Source organism: Muntiacus reevesi, chromosome 7 (genome assembly GCF_963930625.1).
Source record: "Muntiacus reevesi chromosome 7, mMunRee1.1, whole genome shotgun sequence".
Classification (NCBI taxonomy): domain Eukaryota; kingdom Metazoa; phylum Chordata; class Mammalia; order Artiodactyla; family Cervidae; genus Muntiacus; species Muntiacus reevesi.
The window spans coordinates 29956584-29973494 of NC_089255.1; the positions used below are offsets into that span (position 1 = coordinate 29956584).

A 16911-nucleotide genomic window follows, 5' to 3' on the forward strand; every position below is an offset into this window, starting at 1 on the left:
GTCCCTTCAATGTTCTGGTCACTCGCCACTCACTGAATTATAGGTGTTTCTGTTTCCCATCTTACTCCAATCTTTCCCCCGGTTTAAAAAAGCAATTTCCATTCCTTAAAGGAAATACAAGAAACATTAAAAAATTTTTTTACTTTTTTCATATTTAACATTTTCTGGAAATATTTGATTATTCATCAATATCATCAATAATTCATCATAGGTTTTATTTTCAGGTCCCCTCCCTCCCACCAAGGAATAGATTTTGTCTAGTCTGAGGATCCAAATATTTATCCTGTTTGTTAATGCAACCCCTCAGATTTCCTTAGCTGCTTCAGCACCTACTTTGTACCTACAATTTACACATGTAAGTGTAAAATCAAAACCTCAAAGATTTTTCTCTCAAGTCCTAGTGTTAAGCAATATCACACCCATTCTATGTTTTGAAGTTGGTTTTAGGGATTAAAAATCAGAACTCTATATTACCTCCATTACATTGCGCCTGGTCAGATTTAGTGTCTAGTTCCAGCCAATAATGCGAGTCAGTATTCTGATTCTATCATTCAAAGTATTATTATCCCAAGAACCTCTGTGTCACAAATTTAATCAGCATACCATGCAAGTGCTTATTCAAATAATTGTTTAAAAGAATGAAAGAGCAGGATAGAGAAAGAATGATGTAATACATCAACACAGGCCTTCCTACATGTTGATACTAACCTATTATCAACTTCCTATCAGGTTTGTTTAATTAGACGTGAATTAATTATTAAGCCATTTGTTTTATCTTTACTTGCAGACATACATTCTTACATACTCATACTCTGATTCTTTATACAAAAGATGTCTTTGAAAAACTGTAAGTTAAATCACATTTTAAATATCAACAGAATTCAATATTGTAAGGATTTCTGTAATGAGAAAAAACCTACCCCTGATATAAATAATATTTTAGTAATGCTATTTTCACTGAGTATTGGTGTGTAGTTTTTATGAGTGAGGAGTGGCAAAATCAGAATAGTGATTAACAGGAGCTATATTCCAGGAGATTTTGTACAGAATAGATAAACCTACACTTTGGGGGGGAATAAAGAGGAAAAAATAATTTGTTATTGTGAATCTGTGTCTTGGAAAAGCATTAAACCTTTTTAATTTGTAAAGACTGAATTGAAAAGTATCAAAATATAATATTTACTTGTTCAAATATATATTGTTTAAGTAAACCTTGAATTTTTTTAGTGTGGTAAACAGAATGAAGTACAACAAAGGATGGAAGTAGTCTTAAGTCATGTTAATGCTACTGAATTAGGGAAACAGAATAACTGCACACCATCAGCAACATTCATTTCTGACTGTAGTCTACTACTTGTTAATCCATTCATTGCTTCTTTGCATATAAAGTACATATAGTTATTTACCTAAAAGATAAATGGACACCCTATACTTTAATATTTTTGCTACTGATATGTTAAACAACCTTCATATTTGGAAAAAAAAAAAGTTGCAATTATTGAAGCACAGCTGAATGGCCCCAGAGCACATAGACTCCATTAAATTTGCTTACATCTAATTACTCCTGCCTAAGGCAGGTGACAAATTTATTCTTATAAAATATTTCTTTATCCAGTACCCAAATAATAAAATGAAATAAAATCAGTCACTTTCAATCTAATCACTATGTAAAACTATTTGTAGTATAGCATTTGCTCTTTAAGACCTTATAAAGATGGGCTTTGTGCAATAATCATTATAATTATGTTTTTAATTGCTTAATACAAACATTTTCTCCCTGAAAAACTGGTGTAAGTCAATTATGAAATCATCTATTATCTTTCAAATTAAACCATTTGAGTCACTTAAAAACATTGTTATTTTGAAATTGTGATACTATTCTAGTATCCCAAATCATAACTATATCTCATCTGAAATACCTGAAAAATCTTTAACAAAGCAGATAAAAATGTGAGATTAAAAGTATAATACAGGAAGTAAAAAAGTCCCAAGATTTAACCACAATTTAGACACTGACTTTTCTGAACCTGTCAAAAAAGAAAAATACATCTTCTAGCTCCACTGAAAACCACAGGCTTAATTGTCCTGCCTATATTCCATCTGCTGCATGGAAAACTTCCAGTGATTTTTAGAGGTGGAAATAGAGAGGTGAATTGGATTTATGTTGCAGCACAATTATACAACAACTAAGTCTCTCCTTTTGCATAACAAGAAAATAAAACAGTAAAGGAAATATATGAAAAACAAACAAGCAAGCAAGCACATTACTTACAAAAGGAGAAAACTCAAATTATCCATAAACATGTGTTGACTTTCATATGTTAAAGCAAAAGAAAGACAACCTGAGCTCAAGAAAAAAAATTTTTGAAATACATACAATTCCTGAATAAATATTGAAGACATATTTCACCAGAACAAATTAAGAAAAAAAAAAACAGTTACGGGAAGGCAAGTTATAACATAAAATAACTGGTGTCAAGAACCAAAACCCAGTCAGATATATAATTGTGTCAAAGAAGTTCTATAAATCAGATCATGAAATGCAAATGTTGACTCTAGAAAACACAGGGCAAGAGGAGAAGGGGGGTGACAGAAGATGAGATAGTTAGATGGCATCACTGACTCAATGGACATGAGTTTGAGCAAAGTCCTCTGGGAGATAGTGAAGGACAGGGAAGCCTGGGGTCACAAAGAGTCGGACATAACTTAGCGACTGGACAACAACAACATACATATGGATTGCAGGCAGATTCTTTACTGTTTGAGCCACCAGGAAAGCCCCTGTGTGTGTGTCTATATATATATAATAACTATATATATAGTAACAATAATGTGTGTTCAAACTTCAGGGAGTAGAAACTGGGGGAGAAATATTGGAAAAAGTAAAGAATGTATACCAAACACATACAGGCAAGGATTCAAGTTCCTTTAAATTAGAAGAAATAAGAATTGAATGAAGATACCTTGTCAACACAAAGAATCAGTAACATTCTCCCATGAGAATGCTTTAGAGGCAGGATTCTGAGTCTCAAATCCCCTCAAAGATACCTAGTTACCAATAAAAGTGTCTGACTAGAGTGAAAACCCATCAGGTCTCTTCTGGAATTGGTAAACATTTTCTACAAGCCAAACAGTAAACATTTTGGTTTTTGTGGGCCATATGGTTTCTTTCGCAATTACTCAACTCTTACACTGTAACAAGAAAGTATCCACAGACAATTTGTAAACAAATGAGCATGGCTATATTCTTATAAAACTTTTTTTCTATTCACCTTTATTTTCAGCTTATAAAATAGAACATATAAGGCCCATCATGTTAAACATATTACTGAAAAAAAAAAAGCAAACCATTTTGAATCAAAGGTCAATCCTTCGTATCATTGGGATATAAGGATCCCAAATAAGACAGTTTCTGGACTGTCTATAGGCTAGTCCCTTAAATTCCTTATATTGATTAGGAAGGACTGAAAAGGTTTTATTGTATTTTTTGTATTAATATTTTAAAAATTATAAGCTGAAAAATAATTTTGAAAAGATTAAAGCTAATTATAATTAAAGCTAATTAATCCCTCTTAGAACAATGTGAAACATTAAAATATCCCACAGACCAAAAGATAGAAATTTTTTTTAAAAATCATGAAAAATAGTTAACTTTAAATGATAAAATGAAAATGGGTAAGAAGAAAAATTAAGAAATTACCTACTGACTCACCAATCTTACTGAGAATCTCTCAGACAACAGAAAAAGAGGAAACACTTCTAAGTTTTATGAGGCCAGGGTAACCTTATTACCCGTATATGTCACTACTAGCAAAGAAGATTATATCCTTCTTTTCAACATGCATGCAAAATTCCTAAACAGAGTGTGAGCAAACTGAATCAAGCAATAAAGAAAGGGACTATTCATTATGGAGTGTTATATGGCAATAAAAAGACATCAAATACTGATCCAGGCTATAATATAGATAAACCTTGAAAACACTATTTCAGGTTTTGAAAGAAGCCAGTCATGAAAGACAACATACTGCAGGATTCCATTCATAGGAAATGTGCAGAATAGCAAATATATAAAGACATAATGATGGGAATATACTATGAATATACTAATAATTGTACACTTAAAATGGGTGATCTGCATGGCATATTAATTATATTTCCATAACTGTTATAAATAGTGTACAGTATATAATAGCTATAAACTCAGACAAAACAGATACAGAACTTTTAAGAGATAAGTGAAATTCAGGAGAGCACATGTAAAAAATTATTTTTAACTGTTTTCAACAATTACAGTGATGGTGGGGGTATTAGCATTGTGATTCTGAAACTGTTTGACACATTGCGAAAAATTTTAATATCCATATTTATTAACATGCTGAAAGTCAACATGAATTTCTTGGAGCAGAACAGATAATACTCATACAGACAGTAAAGAGATAATTCCATTCTGGTTCTTCTTGGTGCCAGCTCTTTACTCAGAAGCAAGATGATGAGAATGAGATGCAATCTTTCAAATAGTTGCATCCTCTGTAGGTAAGGTATAAAGCTGCATATTTACTTAGGAAAAAGGGGACAGTTGTTTCCCCTCTCCTTCTGAGAGATTCTTTGGAAAAGTAAAAGCAAAGACTTGTGCCTTCATTTTGTAACGTAAAAAAAAATCTCTCTGGGGAGGAATAAAACTAGTGTTTCCAGTTTTACAACCCAGGAGATGTCTCCAAGGTCCAGGTCTCATCCCTCAACCCTTGAAATGTAAACACAGACCTCCAGAGAAGTAAGTCTCTCTGGACTCCTCTCTGTCTATTCCATCATACATTAAATTCTAATGCGTGCTTTTAACTGAGGTCCCAAGTTGCTGTAAAATTTGCTCAGAAAGCCCTAATTGTGCAGAAGCATAAACGCATTTTCTCTACAACCCTACTTATATAATATGGTACAAAATAAATGAGAAATTGAGTTAAACCAAAAGACTCGATTGTCAAGTCAGATTCAAACAAATCTGAGACCTTATTCAGCACCAATTTTTACTGATAATTTAAAGAACAGAAGTAAACAAACAACACAGTAAATCAAGAAGAGGTCAGGGACCATCAGAACAACTCTCCATGTCCTTCACTGTCATACTCTGTCATACATATGCTCTGGCATACATATATCTGTCACACATATGCTCTGGCACAGGAGGACATAAGGAGTCAATTAGGATTAAAGCACCATTCTTCATTTCTTGTCCATCAAAATCAACTTTCTTTCGCATACATTCACTTTCACTGTGACTAGGGTGGTGTGACCAGAGATATTACCGTTCAATTAAACTGTGGATTCCATCTTGTTTGAAGATTTACCTGTATCCCAGACATCACAGTATAGGTTTTAGCAGCCATTGGTTTCCAGATGTCATGGTGCAACATGCTCTCTTCAGGTAAACAGTGTTATTCCTTTATCTATCCAATCTCCATCAATGCACCATGAAAAGGCAAATTTCATTTAGATCTGTGGTACTTGGGCCATTAGAAAACAAGCATAAGGGTCACATGTTCAGTAATGTCTTACCATAATCTATGATAATGGTAGTATACTAACTGGCATCCTTAGCTTGGTTTCTGATACTCCTGATTGTTGATCTTTAAACATAGCAATTTCCATAATGATTAGAATATCCCATAGTCTCCTCTGGGTAAGTATTTAGGCCCTATTCCAATACTGTTGAATGACACAATGTTCCAGGAAAGTAAATACTCTATTATTAGTCCAGTTATTTAGAGTTCTGTTGTCCCTCCAGGGCCATTTCTAGATGTAGTCAGTCTCCTGGAAAAGAGCTCCCTCTAGTGTCTATATTTGGACTAGTAAGTTCTTTTCATCATGATGAGCTTTCAGGAATATTATGCATTTTGGTCCAATATAGAACTGAAAAGTCAGGATCAAAAATCCATACAGAACATCTAGCACAGCAGAGGAAATAGTAATCAAGCCACAACACGTGTTATTACCATGGTACATTAGTGACATTTGTATAGTTTACAAAAATGGTTTGTACACAATATGTAAATCTCTTGAGATTATCAATTAGCATATTATACCAAACACAGCTCTTCCTGGCCGTCACAGGTTTTCCACAAATGTACTTTGCATAACTCCAGAGAAGTGTTATCAGTAACATCAATTCATTGTATCTCTAGTAAGTCCATCTCCCTCAAGAGCAGTGTTCCAATTCCTTAAATGAAGTCCATTCAGTCCAGTTCAGTCACTCAGTCGTGTCCATTCTTTGCAACCCCATGGACTGCAGTACGCCAGACCTTCCTGTCCATCACCAACTCCTGAAGATTGCTCAAACTCATGTCCATTGAGTCAGTGATGCCATCCAACCATCTCATCCTCTATCGTCTCCTTCTCCTCCTGCCTTTGATCTTTCCCAGCTTCAGGGTCTTTTCCAACGAGTCAGTTCTTCCCATCAGGTGGCCAAAGTACTGGAGCTTTAGCTTCAGCATCAGTCTCTCCAATGAATATTCAGAACTGATTTCCTTTAGGATGGACTGGATGGATCTCCTTGCAGTCCAAGGACTCCAAGAGTCTTCTCCAATGCCATAGATCAAGTGCATCAATTCTTCAGGTCCTAGCTTTCTTTATGGTCCAACTTTCCCATCCATTTATGACTACTGGAAAAACCATAGCTTTGACTAGATGGACCTTTGTTAGCAAAGTAATGTCTCTGCTTTTCAATATGCTGTCTAGGTTTGTCAGAGCTTTTCTTCCAAGAAGCAAGCATCTTTTAATTTCATGGCTGCAGTCACCATCTGCAGTGATTTTGGGGTTGACACTGTAGTGATTCTGCAGTGATTTAAATGAAGTCCATTACATTCACATATTTTGTATTTGAAGGACTAGATCAGGCTATAGTATTATTCTCTCAGTCATGTCTGACTCTTCGTGACTCCCATGGACTGTGGCCCGCCAGGCATCTCTGTCCATGGAATTCTCCAGGCAAGAACACTGGAATGGGTTGATATTTCCTTCTCTAAGATCAAGCTATGACAGGCGGTAAAAATCTGCTTTCCCTTATACCTAGGTAGGTGTCTTAGCAACATACTGTTTTGTTTTATGCCCACAAAGAATGAAAAAGCTCTACTGTTCAGAATTTTTCACCTATATAATTCATTAGTAATTATCATCAGAAAAATGATCAGAACAGTAACTATAGACAACAAATCAATAACTGAGTTATAGTAAATAAACTACCCCTACACTGAACCATCAACTGGAACTTTGTCCTTCTGTTGCTTCAGATTGCCCAGGTAAAATCTTCAGGTAGGGCTCATATATCAGCAACTTCCATTCTCTGTAGAAAAGAGGTCCAGAGTTTCCTCTCAACATAAGTAGTTAGCATTAGATCTGAGAGGGATGCCTTAAGTGTGTTATTCTCTAGCTCAGAGGGGCTGGCATGGAGGTCACATGATTGCACTCTGCTAGAACTGTAATCTACTTATAAGTGCTTCCCCATCTCCTCTGATACCCTGAATTCCATTTACAGCCTGTTTTGACCTGTACCCTTTCCCCTATGATTGGCCTTTCTGGCTCAGTAGATGTATTATAAAACCATGGGAGCAGTAAGAAAGCAGCCTTGTTAACACTTCTCCTTGGACTCACTCCAAGGTTGATATTACAGATTTTGACAGATAAAGAATCACAGGACACATGGCCCTGTGTTTAGACATAGGCCTTAATTTACCTCTGTGGGTAAAGCTGTGACATACTCCCAAGAGTCTTTAAGGATAGGCACTGTCAGATTCAGTAGTGTTAATATTGTGTTTTCTGCACTGATAACATTTTCTTTTGGTACATGTAACTTTAAGCTCAGGCCTGGGACCAAGAGATCAGGCAAAACAAAAGAAAAAACTTGTAAAATGGGAAAAACAGATAGTTGTATACTTAAATCATCCCCCATCACCTCATTCTTACCTTCCAATCCCAGAAGTATTCCCAGTAGAATCTTGGCATTACTTGCTACCATAGTCAATGTTAGCATTAAATAATTTAATTAAGCTAATCATTAAATCTTTTTTTCCTTTCTGGCCATTTTAATTAACTAGTGCATCAATTTCCTGTTTCAGTCTTCAATTATATTGCTGCTCTACGGATGTTAAATGTAGCACACCTGTGAGATATTTCTTGTCCATTTCTGTGTATTTATAGCAGTGAAATGTATACAATGGTCAGATTATACTGAAGTGGGTCAAAGGATGGGGAATTGGCTGCTCCAAACATTAACCATACTTCCCAATGTTGCCTAAGTTAAATCCAGCTTAGTGTTAAACAGGTATCATCCCAGTTAACACTCATTTGCAGCCTCTTGGGGCTTTTGGTAAAGGTCCAATATAGTCTACTTGTCAGCTAATATTCCAGTTCTTGGCTTTGGGAAATTTTTTTAATTCACTGCCATGTTTGTTTTCATTTTTAAAATTGGCTTTAAAATAAAATACACCAATTTAAAATTTCAGTAAATATATACAGGCATGCAAGCATCAACATAATTATACAGAATATTTCCACCACGCTAAAAAAGTTAATGAGAAAAGTTGGATGCTGTTATCTTCCCACTCTGCAGTCAGTCCTTTCTCCAACTCCCAGCATCTGGCATCCAGTTACTTACCATGTGTCTATAATTTTCTATTTTTAAAATGTCACATAAATGGAATTATATAATATGAACTTACTTGTATCTTCACAACTCTCAATTTTCTCTCAATTCTCTACTCTCTTCTTTGATTAGTGGGTTAATAGAAGTATGTTGGTTAATTTCAAAATGTGGCGTGGGGATTCTCCAGATACATCTCTGTTAATTTTGTATATTTGGAGAACACATATATATCTTTTCTCCTATGTTTTCATTTCCCTCCTTTTTGCCTCCTTTCTTTTGGATGGCTTGGAAGTTTTATTTATTTTTTTTATTTTTTTTTAAACTATGTGACCCTATGCAAGGTAACTAAGTTGGAAGATCTGTTATTTCCCCCTGAATAGTTTCTTCACTTCCCAAGAGCAAGGTTTTCATGACCTACTCACATGACATCATTTATGCCAACGGATCTGTGTTCAACTTAATGAATTTTAAAAAATCAGACATATTTATGTAATCAAAACCCAAATCCAGATTTAGATCATTGCCAGTATCTCCCTAGTCAATACTTGCCCTCCTGGAGATAACAGTTTTCCAGATTCTTAACACTGTAAATTCCTTTTTTTCTATTCTAGAATTTTATATGGTTGAATCATACAGAATATACTCCATATATGTGTGTGTATGTTAGTCGCTCAGTTGTGTCTGACTCCTCACGACCCTATAGACTATAGCCTGCCAGGCTCCTCTGTCCATAGAATTCTCCAAGCAAGAGTACTGGAGTGGGTTGCCATTCCCTTCTCCAGGGGATCTCCCTGACCTAGTGATCGAACTGGGTCTCCCACATTGTAGGCACATTCCTTACCATTTGAGACACCAGGGAAGTCCCAATATTATATATACACATACCAAAAAAAGATGATCAGCATCACTCCAGTGGTATCTCTGGGAAAGGGAATGATTGGCAAGAGAAGAGTTGAGAGAAAATACAACAAATTTTTTCTGTATCGTGAAAATTTACCATATATGGCAAGAATGTTTTCATGTAATACTTATACCATTAAAAATAAATATTTCTAAATGGCAGGATTGTTCTGAAATCCAATAATGGAAATAGTGTTTAAATAAGTCTAAATACCAGAAACATCAATAAATACTAAGTCATTAATATGAAAGTTTCATGACTTCACTCATACCTGTAAGACACTGAGGTTATGTAACACAATTATTAGAAATATATTTCTATACATCCATACAGAGCCAACCCTCATATAAGACCATTGCATAATTTTATGGCCACAAAACTTTGCTGACATCTTCTCCACATGGAAAGGTCCTATTGTTCCATTTTTTTTTTGCTTAAAACTTCTTCTGGAAATTAAAGTGTGTATATGTTGGGGGTGGGGCAGGGGGAAGTCTGAAAACCTACACTGCATCATTTATATCTGTGTCTTTAGAAGGAATGTGCCACTAAGCAAATCTTTCTTTAATAGTGTTCTTGAGAATAATTTCTGTCTCTGTACACCTATAGTCAATCAATAGAAACTATACTATAAATGTTAAAATCAGGTCTATACTTTTGTCATTGGAATGTCAAGAACAAATCAACTTGGTTTTATACTTTACCCAAAAGTTTAATACCGTTAATCACCATCTCCAACCTTTACACAGAGGTGCACACACAGACACACAAATGATAGTAATATCAGCCACAGTAAGGTCATATTCTATAGCTCTGTTTTTCTAACAGGGCAGGTTCTCTCAGGGTTATAATCTATTCCATTTTCTAGCAGTATTAGGGGTAGAATATGTACTATCCAGTGAAGTGTCACATGAACTTCAATATGGAACTATGCAATCTTAGAAAATCTGCAAGTGGGCAACAAAGAAAGCGACAGCTTACTCTGTACATTCATAGGGAAACTCAAGACAAATATATCTGTAGTGAGAATTTCAATCATAAGAGTTGCTGAGCAACATTTTCTCAAAAATGAGAACACAAAACCACCTCATTTTTTTCTTTTTAACAGCTAAGGAGATCAACTGCATGTTCTCTAAATAAGGCTTTCCGCTAAAGATAACACCTTGATTTCCACAAGAAGAGAGTAGCTTGGTGTTTACCAAGAAGAAATACTATGGAATCTTCCTTTTAACGCTGTTTAAAATGTGAATGTATTTGTAACATCTTCCACAGCTTGAGACCTTGTTATTTCAGAGATCAGCAAGGTATACACTATCAAATGAGGTATATGATTTAGGCTTTGAGAACCCTGAGGCTCCAGGGCATTTACTGTAATAGGCTCATGAAATAAATGAATTGGGCTCAAACCCCATGGTTTCTTGAACATGAATATAATTATAAAAATTCAAAACAACAAATTAAATGTGCTCACATGCAATATCCATATTTGAATCAGATTACCACCTGCCTGTTGTGTCTATGCTAACTGATCAAATGACACTGTCTCAAACGTGAATTTCTCATTGTCTTCAACAAAAATCCACTACCCAGCATATTTCTGATACCAGAGAGTCAATCTTTCTAGTGATACTTAGCATTATTCAAGGTGTGTTTAAAAAAAAAGATAAAAATATCATGTGTTGTGCCAAATACAGATTTTAAAGAGCTTCAAAAAATAATCAATCTATATTTTTGTTCCCTATGAATCTGAATTCCATATCTTATAAAAGGAACTTAAACTGAAGGACTACAATATAATACCAATTTAGAGACAGTTATAGATTTAGGAACAAAAAAGAAAGCCAAAAAAGAAAAAAGACTCACTATTAATCACTTTGGTAAATAATCAAAAGCCCATTCTAAAACTTCCCCTCACTCAATTCCTTTAGCTTATAACTCCACGTTTTTATATTCTAAGTCAATCTTCCTTTTAAGTTGTAACTATTTATTAGTGAACTCAGAATATCTGAGTGGTAACAGACAGCTCCCTTGAAAGTCTGGCTACATACCTAGAGCTGCTACTTTTATGATGATTGCATGAATGTTAGATGATATCATCTCTTGGAGCAAATCTTCCTGGTTTCTCTGCCAAAGGTAAGTTAAAGGCTGGAGATTAAGCCTTTCACACCTATAAAATAATTCAAAAAAAATCACATAACGTTTTAATGTTCTATACTTAGATCCATAGCAATTACTTTGATTTTAAACATATTGCTTCTCTCAAGGATTTTAGCATATAAAATACTTTAAAAAGTATGTTTTGCATAATGAAGTTTATGTATACAACATAAACATATTTAATTTCCACAAGCTATTCCTAAACAGATAAAATGAAATCTCCAGGCAGATTAGAAATATTAATCTTAGTAAGACTAAATCTATGCAAACAAGTTTCCAAATGCTAATGGATGATTATTCTTGTTTTTAGAACTTCCTTAGGAGTCAAAAGTGCAAAGCTTATGCAAAATAGGCAAATAACTGTATCCTAATAAAATAATCATATTAATTAGGATAAATTTATATCCTAATAAATAGGAAATAATCATATCTTAAAAAAATAATCATATACTGATTAAATTTATAATATCTATGGTTATATGATTACCCAACTTTGCAATTTTTTTTAAGGGTAGAGATAAATTGAAATATGAGTTAACAGATAAAAATTATCTATTATATATATAAAATAGACAAACAACAAGGGTTTACTGTGTAGTACAGGGAACTGGAATTATATTCAATATTTTATAATAACCTATAATGGAAAATTTAGAACTGGATATGGAACAACAGACTGGTTCCAAATAGGAAAAGGAGTACGTCAAGGCTGTATATTGTCACCCTACTTATTTAACTTATATGCAGAGTACATCATGAGAAATGCTGGGCTGGAGGAAGCACAAGCTGGAATCAAGATTGCTGGGAGAAATATCAATAACCTCAGATATGCAGATGACACCACCCTGATGGCAAAGTGAAGGTGAACTAAAGAGCCTCTTGATGAAAGTGAAAGAGGAGAGTGAAAAAGTTGACTTAAAGCTCAACATTCAGAAAACTAAGATCATGGCATCTGGTCCCATCACTTCATGCCAAATAGATGGGGAAACAGTGGAAACAGTGCCAGACTTTATTTTTGGGGGACTCCAAAATCACTGCAGATGGTGACTGCAGCCATGAAATTAAAAGACACTTACTCCTTGGAAGGAAAGTTATGACCAACCTAGACAGCATATTAAAAAGCAGAGACATTACTTTGTCAACAAAAGTCCATCTAGTCAAGGCTATGGTTTTTCCAGTGGTCATGTATGGATGTGAGAGTTGGACTGTGAAGAAGGCTGAGCGCCTAAGAATTGATGAACTTGAACTGTGATGTTGGAGAAGACTCTTGAGAATCCCTTGGACTGCAAGGAGATCCAACCAGAGCATCCTAAAGGAGATCAGTCCTGCGTGTTCATTGGAAGGACTGATGTTGAAGCTGAAACTCCAATACTTTGGCCACCTGATGCGAAGAGCTGACTCATTGGAAAAGACCCTGATGCTGGGAGGAATTGGGGGCAGGAGGAGAAGGGGACGGCAGAGGATGAGATGGCTGGATGGCATCACCAACTCGATGGACATGAGTTTGAGTAAACTCTGGGAGTTCGTGATGGACAGGGAGGCCTGGCGTGCTGTGATTCCTGGGGTCGCAAAGAGTCAGAAATGACTGAGCAACTGAACTGAACTGAACTGATAGTGGAAAATAATCTGGAGAAAATATATGAGTTTGCTATATACTGAAACTTTGCTATACCTACTTTGCTATACACTTTGTTATACTTTGCTATATACATTTTGCTATATACCGAAACTAGCATAATATTGTAAATCAACTATATTTCAATACAAAAGAGAAAAAAGGTGAAAAAATATTTTAACAAAAACAAGCAGAAAGAATTAAGAATAAGCATAACTATAATGACAGCAAAAAAAAAAAAAAAGAATTCATGTCTGAGTGAAAAGAAAGAAAACAGCAATAACAAAAAGTGCATACACTGAGCACCTAATATGCTGCAGGCATTGTACTACAAATTGTACATTATGGTGCTGGAAGAAGAATTCGGATTTTGGAGTCCAGACAAATTTGAGTTTGAAACTTCCTCCTAAACTCACTAGCTGCATGACTTTACCAAGTCAAAGCTAAGCTTTAATTTTCTAGTTCATATATAGGGACAAAAATATTTCTTTCCAAAGTTCTTAAGAAGATTACAATATTAGAAAGTGAAGTCAGCCTTTATTCCTCTTTTCTTCACATTCTACATCTACCACAATGCAGAATACAATCATTCCTCACCAGTACCACTGGTAACATGCTGGTCGGAGCCACCACTATCTTTCGGCATACAGGATCCTAGTTCCCGAATAGGGACTGAACCCACCCCCATGCAGTGGAAGCACAAAGTCTTATCCACTGGACAGAGAAGTTTCCATTCTTGTCCTTTTAAAATAATTTTCAATATAATAGTCGGTGTGATCCTTTTAAAACATAAATGGGTCATGGGATTCCTCTGCTCTAAAGTCTCCCTTATCACTCCTAGTAAATAAGCCCTGCAGGGATCCCACACTGGTCGGCTCTCAGCCCTCACCTCCCACTACCCTCCAGCCTACCCACCCCTACTCCCCCAGCCTGCTCACTCTTGTCTAACATACTTGACATGTTCCCTACCTCCCTCATTTGCTTCATGCCTTTAGTTAGATATAACTTCCTAAGGGAGGATTAATTAATCAAAAATAATATAGATTAACTGATAATTAATTAAAAGTAATATAGATTAAATTGCTGCACAATCCCTGGATAAACTAGGTATTCAATAACCAGTATAGACAAGTGATTCACTCAAGTCACACTGTAAGTGGTTGAGCTCAAATTTCAAGTAAAAAATATAGCTCTAAGCTCCACCATCCCTAGTGTCAGTAAGGTTTCCTGGATGACTACTCCAGCAGACATGGAACTCTCTGTCTTGCAGAAAATCCCAATGCTTATTAAATGTACCACATATTTGATCATACAAGGTCTTAAGAAATATTAATACCACTTTTTTTTTCTTGTACGTATACCTTGACTTTCAAAGAAATCAAGATCTTCCTTAATGTTGAGACTGTTTTATATAATTTTCCTTTGTAAAATTTCCTGAGCATCTAAATCAACGCTGAGACAATGCTGAGGCATTTAATAAACATAAAATAATAAAACTGTAACTACCCACGTAACACAAACATTACAGTTTTTGCTGTCCTATCACCAATATTTAATGTCTACTAACCAAATTTTTCTCTCCATATTTTTGAGGTAAAGATTTTTTGGTTGTTTTTTTGAAGAAAATTTTATTCCTTCCTGGCCTTACTGGAAAATTGGTTGTTTCTTTGGTATCCCTGATCTATTGAGTATTTTTAGACTTAAGTCATATTTCTTTGGGGTCTTCCCTGGTGGTGCAGTGGTAAAGAATCTGCCTGCCAATGCAGGAGATTCAGGTTTGATCCCTGGGTGGGGAAGATGCCCTGGAGAAGGTAATGGCAACCCACTCCAGTATTCTTGCCTGGAGAATCCCATGGACAGAGGAGACTGGTGAGCTACAGCCCATGGGGATACAAAAGAGTTGGACATAACGAGCCTAGTAGGCTACAGTCCATTGGGTTGCAAAGAGTCGGACATGACTGAGCGACTTCACTTCACTTCACTTCACTAGCGACTAAACAACAATGTATTTCTTTACCTATTTAAATTCTTTAACAGTATAAAATATCATGGTTGAAATAGTTTCCTCTGTAAATCACTACTGTATTTGAGCTTGTGACATCTATTAATCTCTTTATATCTTGAAAATATAATGAAGAAATTACAAATTGGAGATTGGCTAATTCAAAACTGAGTTTGTAGACCAATGGCTCCCAATAAAGAAAGTTAAGTCGATCAGTTGTGTCTGACTCTTTGCAACCCCATGGGCTGTAGCCTACCATGCTCCTCTGTCCATGGGATTTTCCAGGCAAGAGTACTGGAGTGAGTTGCCATTTCCGTCCCCAGAGGATCTTCCCAACCTAGGGACCAAACCTGGGTCTCCTGAATTGTAGGCAGATGCTTTAATATTTGAGCCACCAGGGAAGATTAAAAAAAACATACTGCAGATATGCTTTTTTTTTTCTCTCTCTCTTTTTTGGTGCTGAAACCCAGGAATGAATAGATGTGCTTTATGGTATATAATATGGTTAAACTATTTGTTGAACTGTACCTGAGACTTCATTTGGAGAAACAATTTGCCTCCACTTTTGAGTATCCAATGGGCCCCTGTCTCATGTAGATATAAAGTGGCTTCCCAATAGGAGCACATTTTTATATTCTCCATAAAGCTTTCATAAATAGATGTCAGTCCTACCTACAGTTTGGCTACCCATAAAATCACATACTTTTGAATTTTTTCAAAAGCAAAGATTTTTACACAAAATATTCTCAGAGAATATGACTTAAAACTGGATGAGAATAATATTACTTTTAACATTAGGCTAAGGGATATGCAATTCATCTCCATCTATAAATCAGTTCAGTTCAGTCGCTCAGTCATGTCCGACTCTTTGCAACCCCATGAATCGCAGCACGCCAGGCCTCCCTGTCCATTACCAACTCCCAGAGTTTACTCAAACTCATGTCCATCGAGTTGGTGATGCCATCCAGCCATCTCATCCTCTGCCGTCCCCTTCTCCTCCTGCCCCCAATCCCTCCCAGCATCAGGGTCTTTTTCAATGAGTCAGCTCTTCGCATCAGGTGGCCAAAGTATTGGAGTTTCAGCTTCAACATCAGTCCTTCCAATGAACACGCAGGACTGATCTCCTTTAGGATGCTCTGGTTGGATCTCCTTGCAGTCTAAGGGACTCTTAAGAGTCTTCTCCAACACTACAGTTCAAAAGCATCAATTCTTCAGTGCTCAGCTTTCTTTATAATCCAACTCTCACATCTATACATGTCCATTGGAAAAACCATAGCCTTGACCAGACAGACCTTTGTTGGCAAAATAATGCCTCTGCTTTTTAATATGCTGTCTAGGTTGGTCATAACTTTCCTTCCAAGGAGTAAGCGTCTTTTAATTTCATGGTTGCAGTCACCATCTGCAGTGATTTTGCAAATGCAGGCAGACAGAACACAAGGAAAATTTTTTCAAAATACACATTACTATCTCACATGGGAGGTGGGGGAGATGGGAGGAGTAACAGTCTAATAATTCCTTTAAAGTTGAATGGGTTTTTATAGAAATATTTCAATCTCATGAATGTTCTTTTCCAAGAACTGAGTTTGAAGAACCAAAGAAGATATTAC

General features: G+C 35.7%; 1 protein-coding gene across 1 annotated transcript in view; it reads right to left on the reverse strand.

The window, feature by feature from the left end:
• The window catches only part of DPH6 (diphthamine biosynthesis 6), a 195740-nt gene that overhangs the window by 82163 nt on the left and 96666 nt on the right, over window positions 1-16911 (reverse strand). Inside the window, exon 5 of the mRNA XM_065940945.1 lies at window positions 11579-11697. Within this exon, the coding sequence (XP_065797017.1) occupies window positions 11579-11697 (119 nt within the window). The remainder of the gene's footprint in view (window positions 1-11578; window positions 11698-16911) is intronic.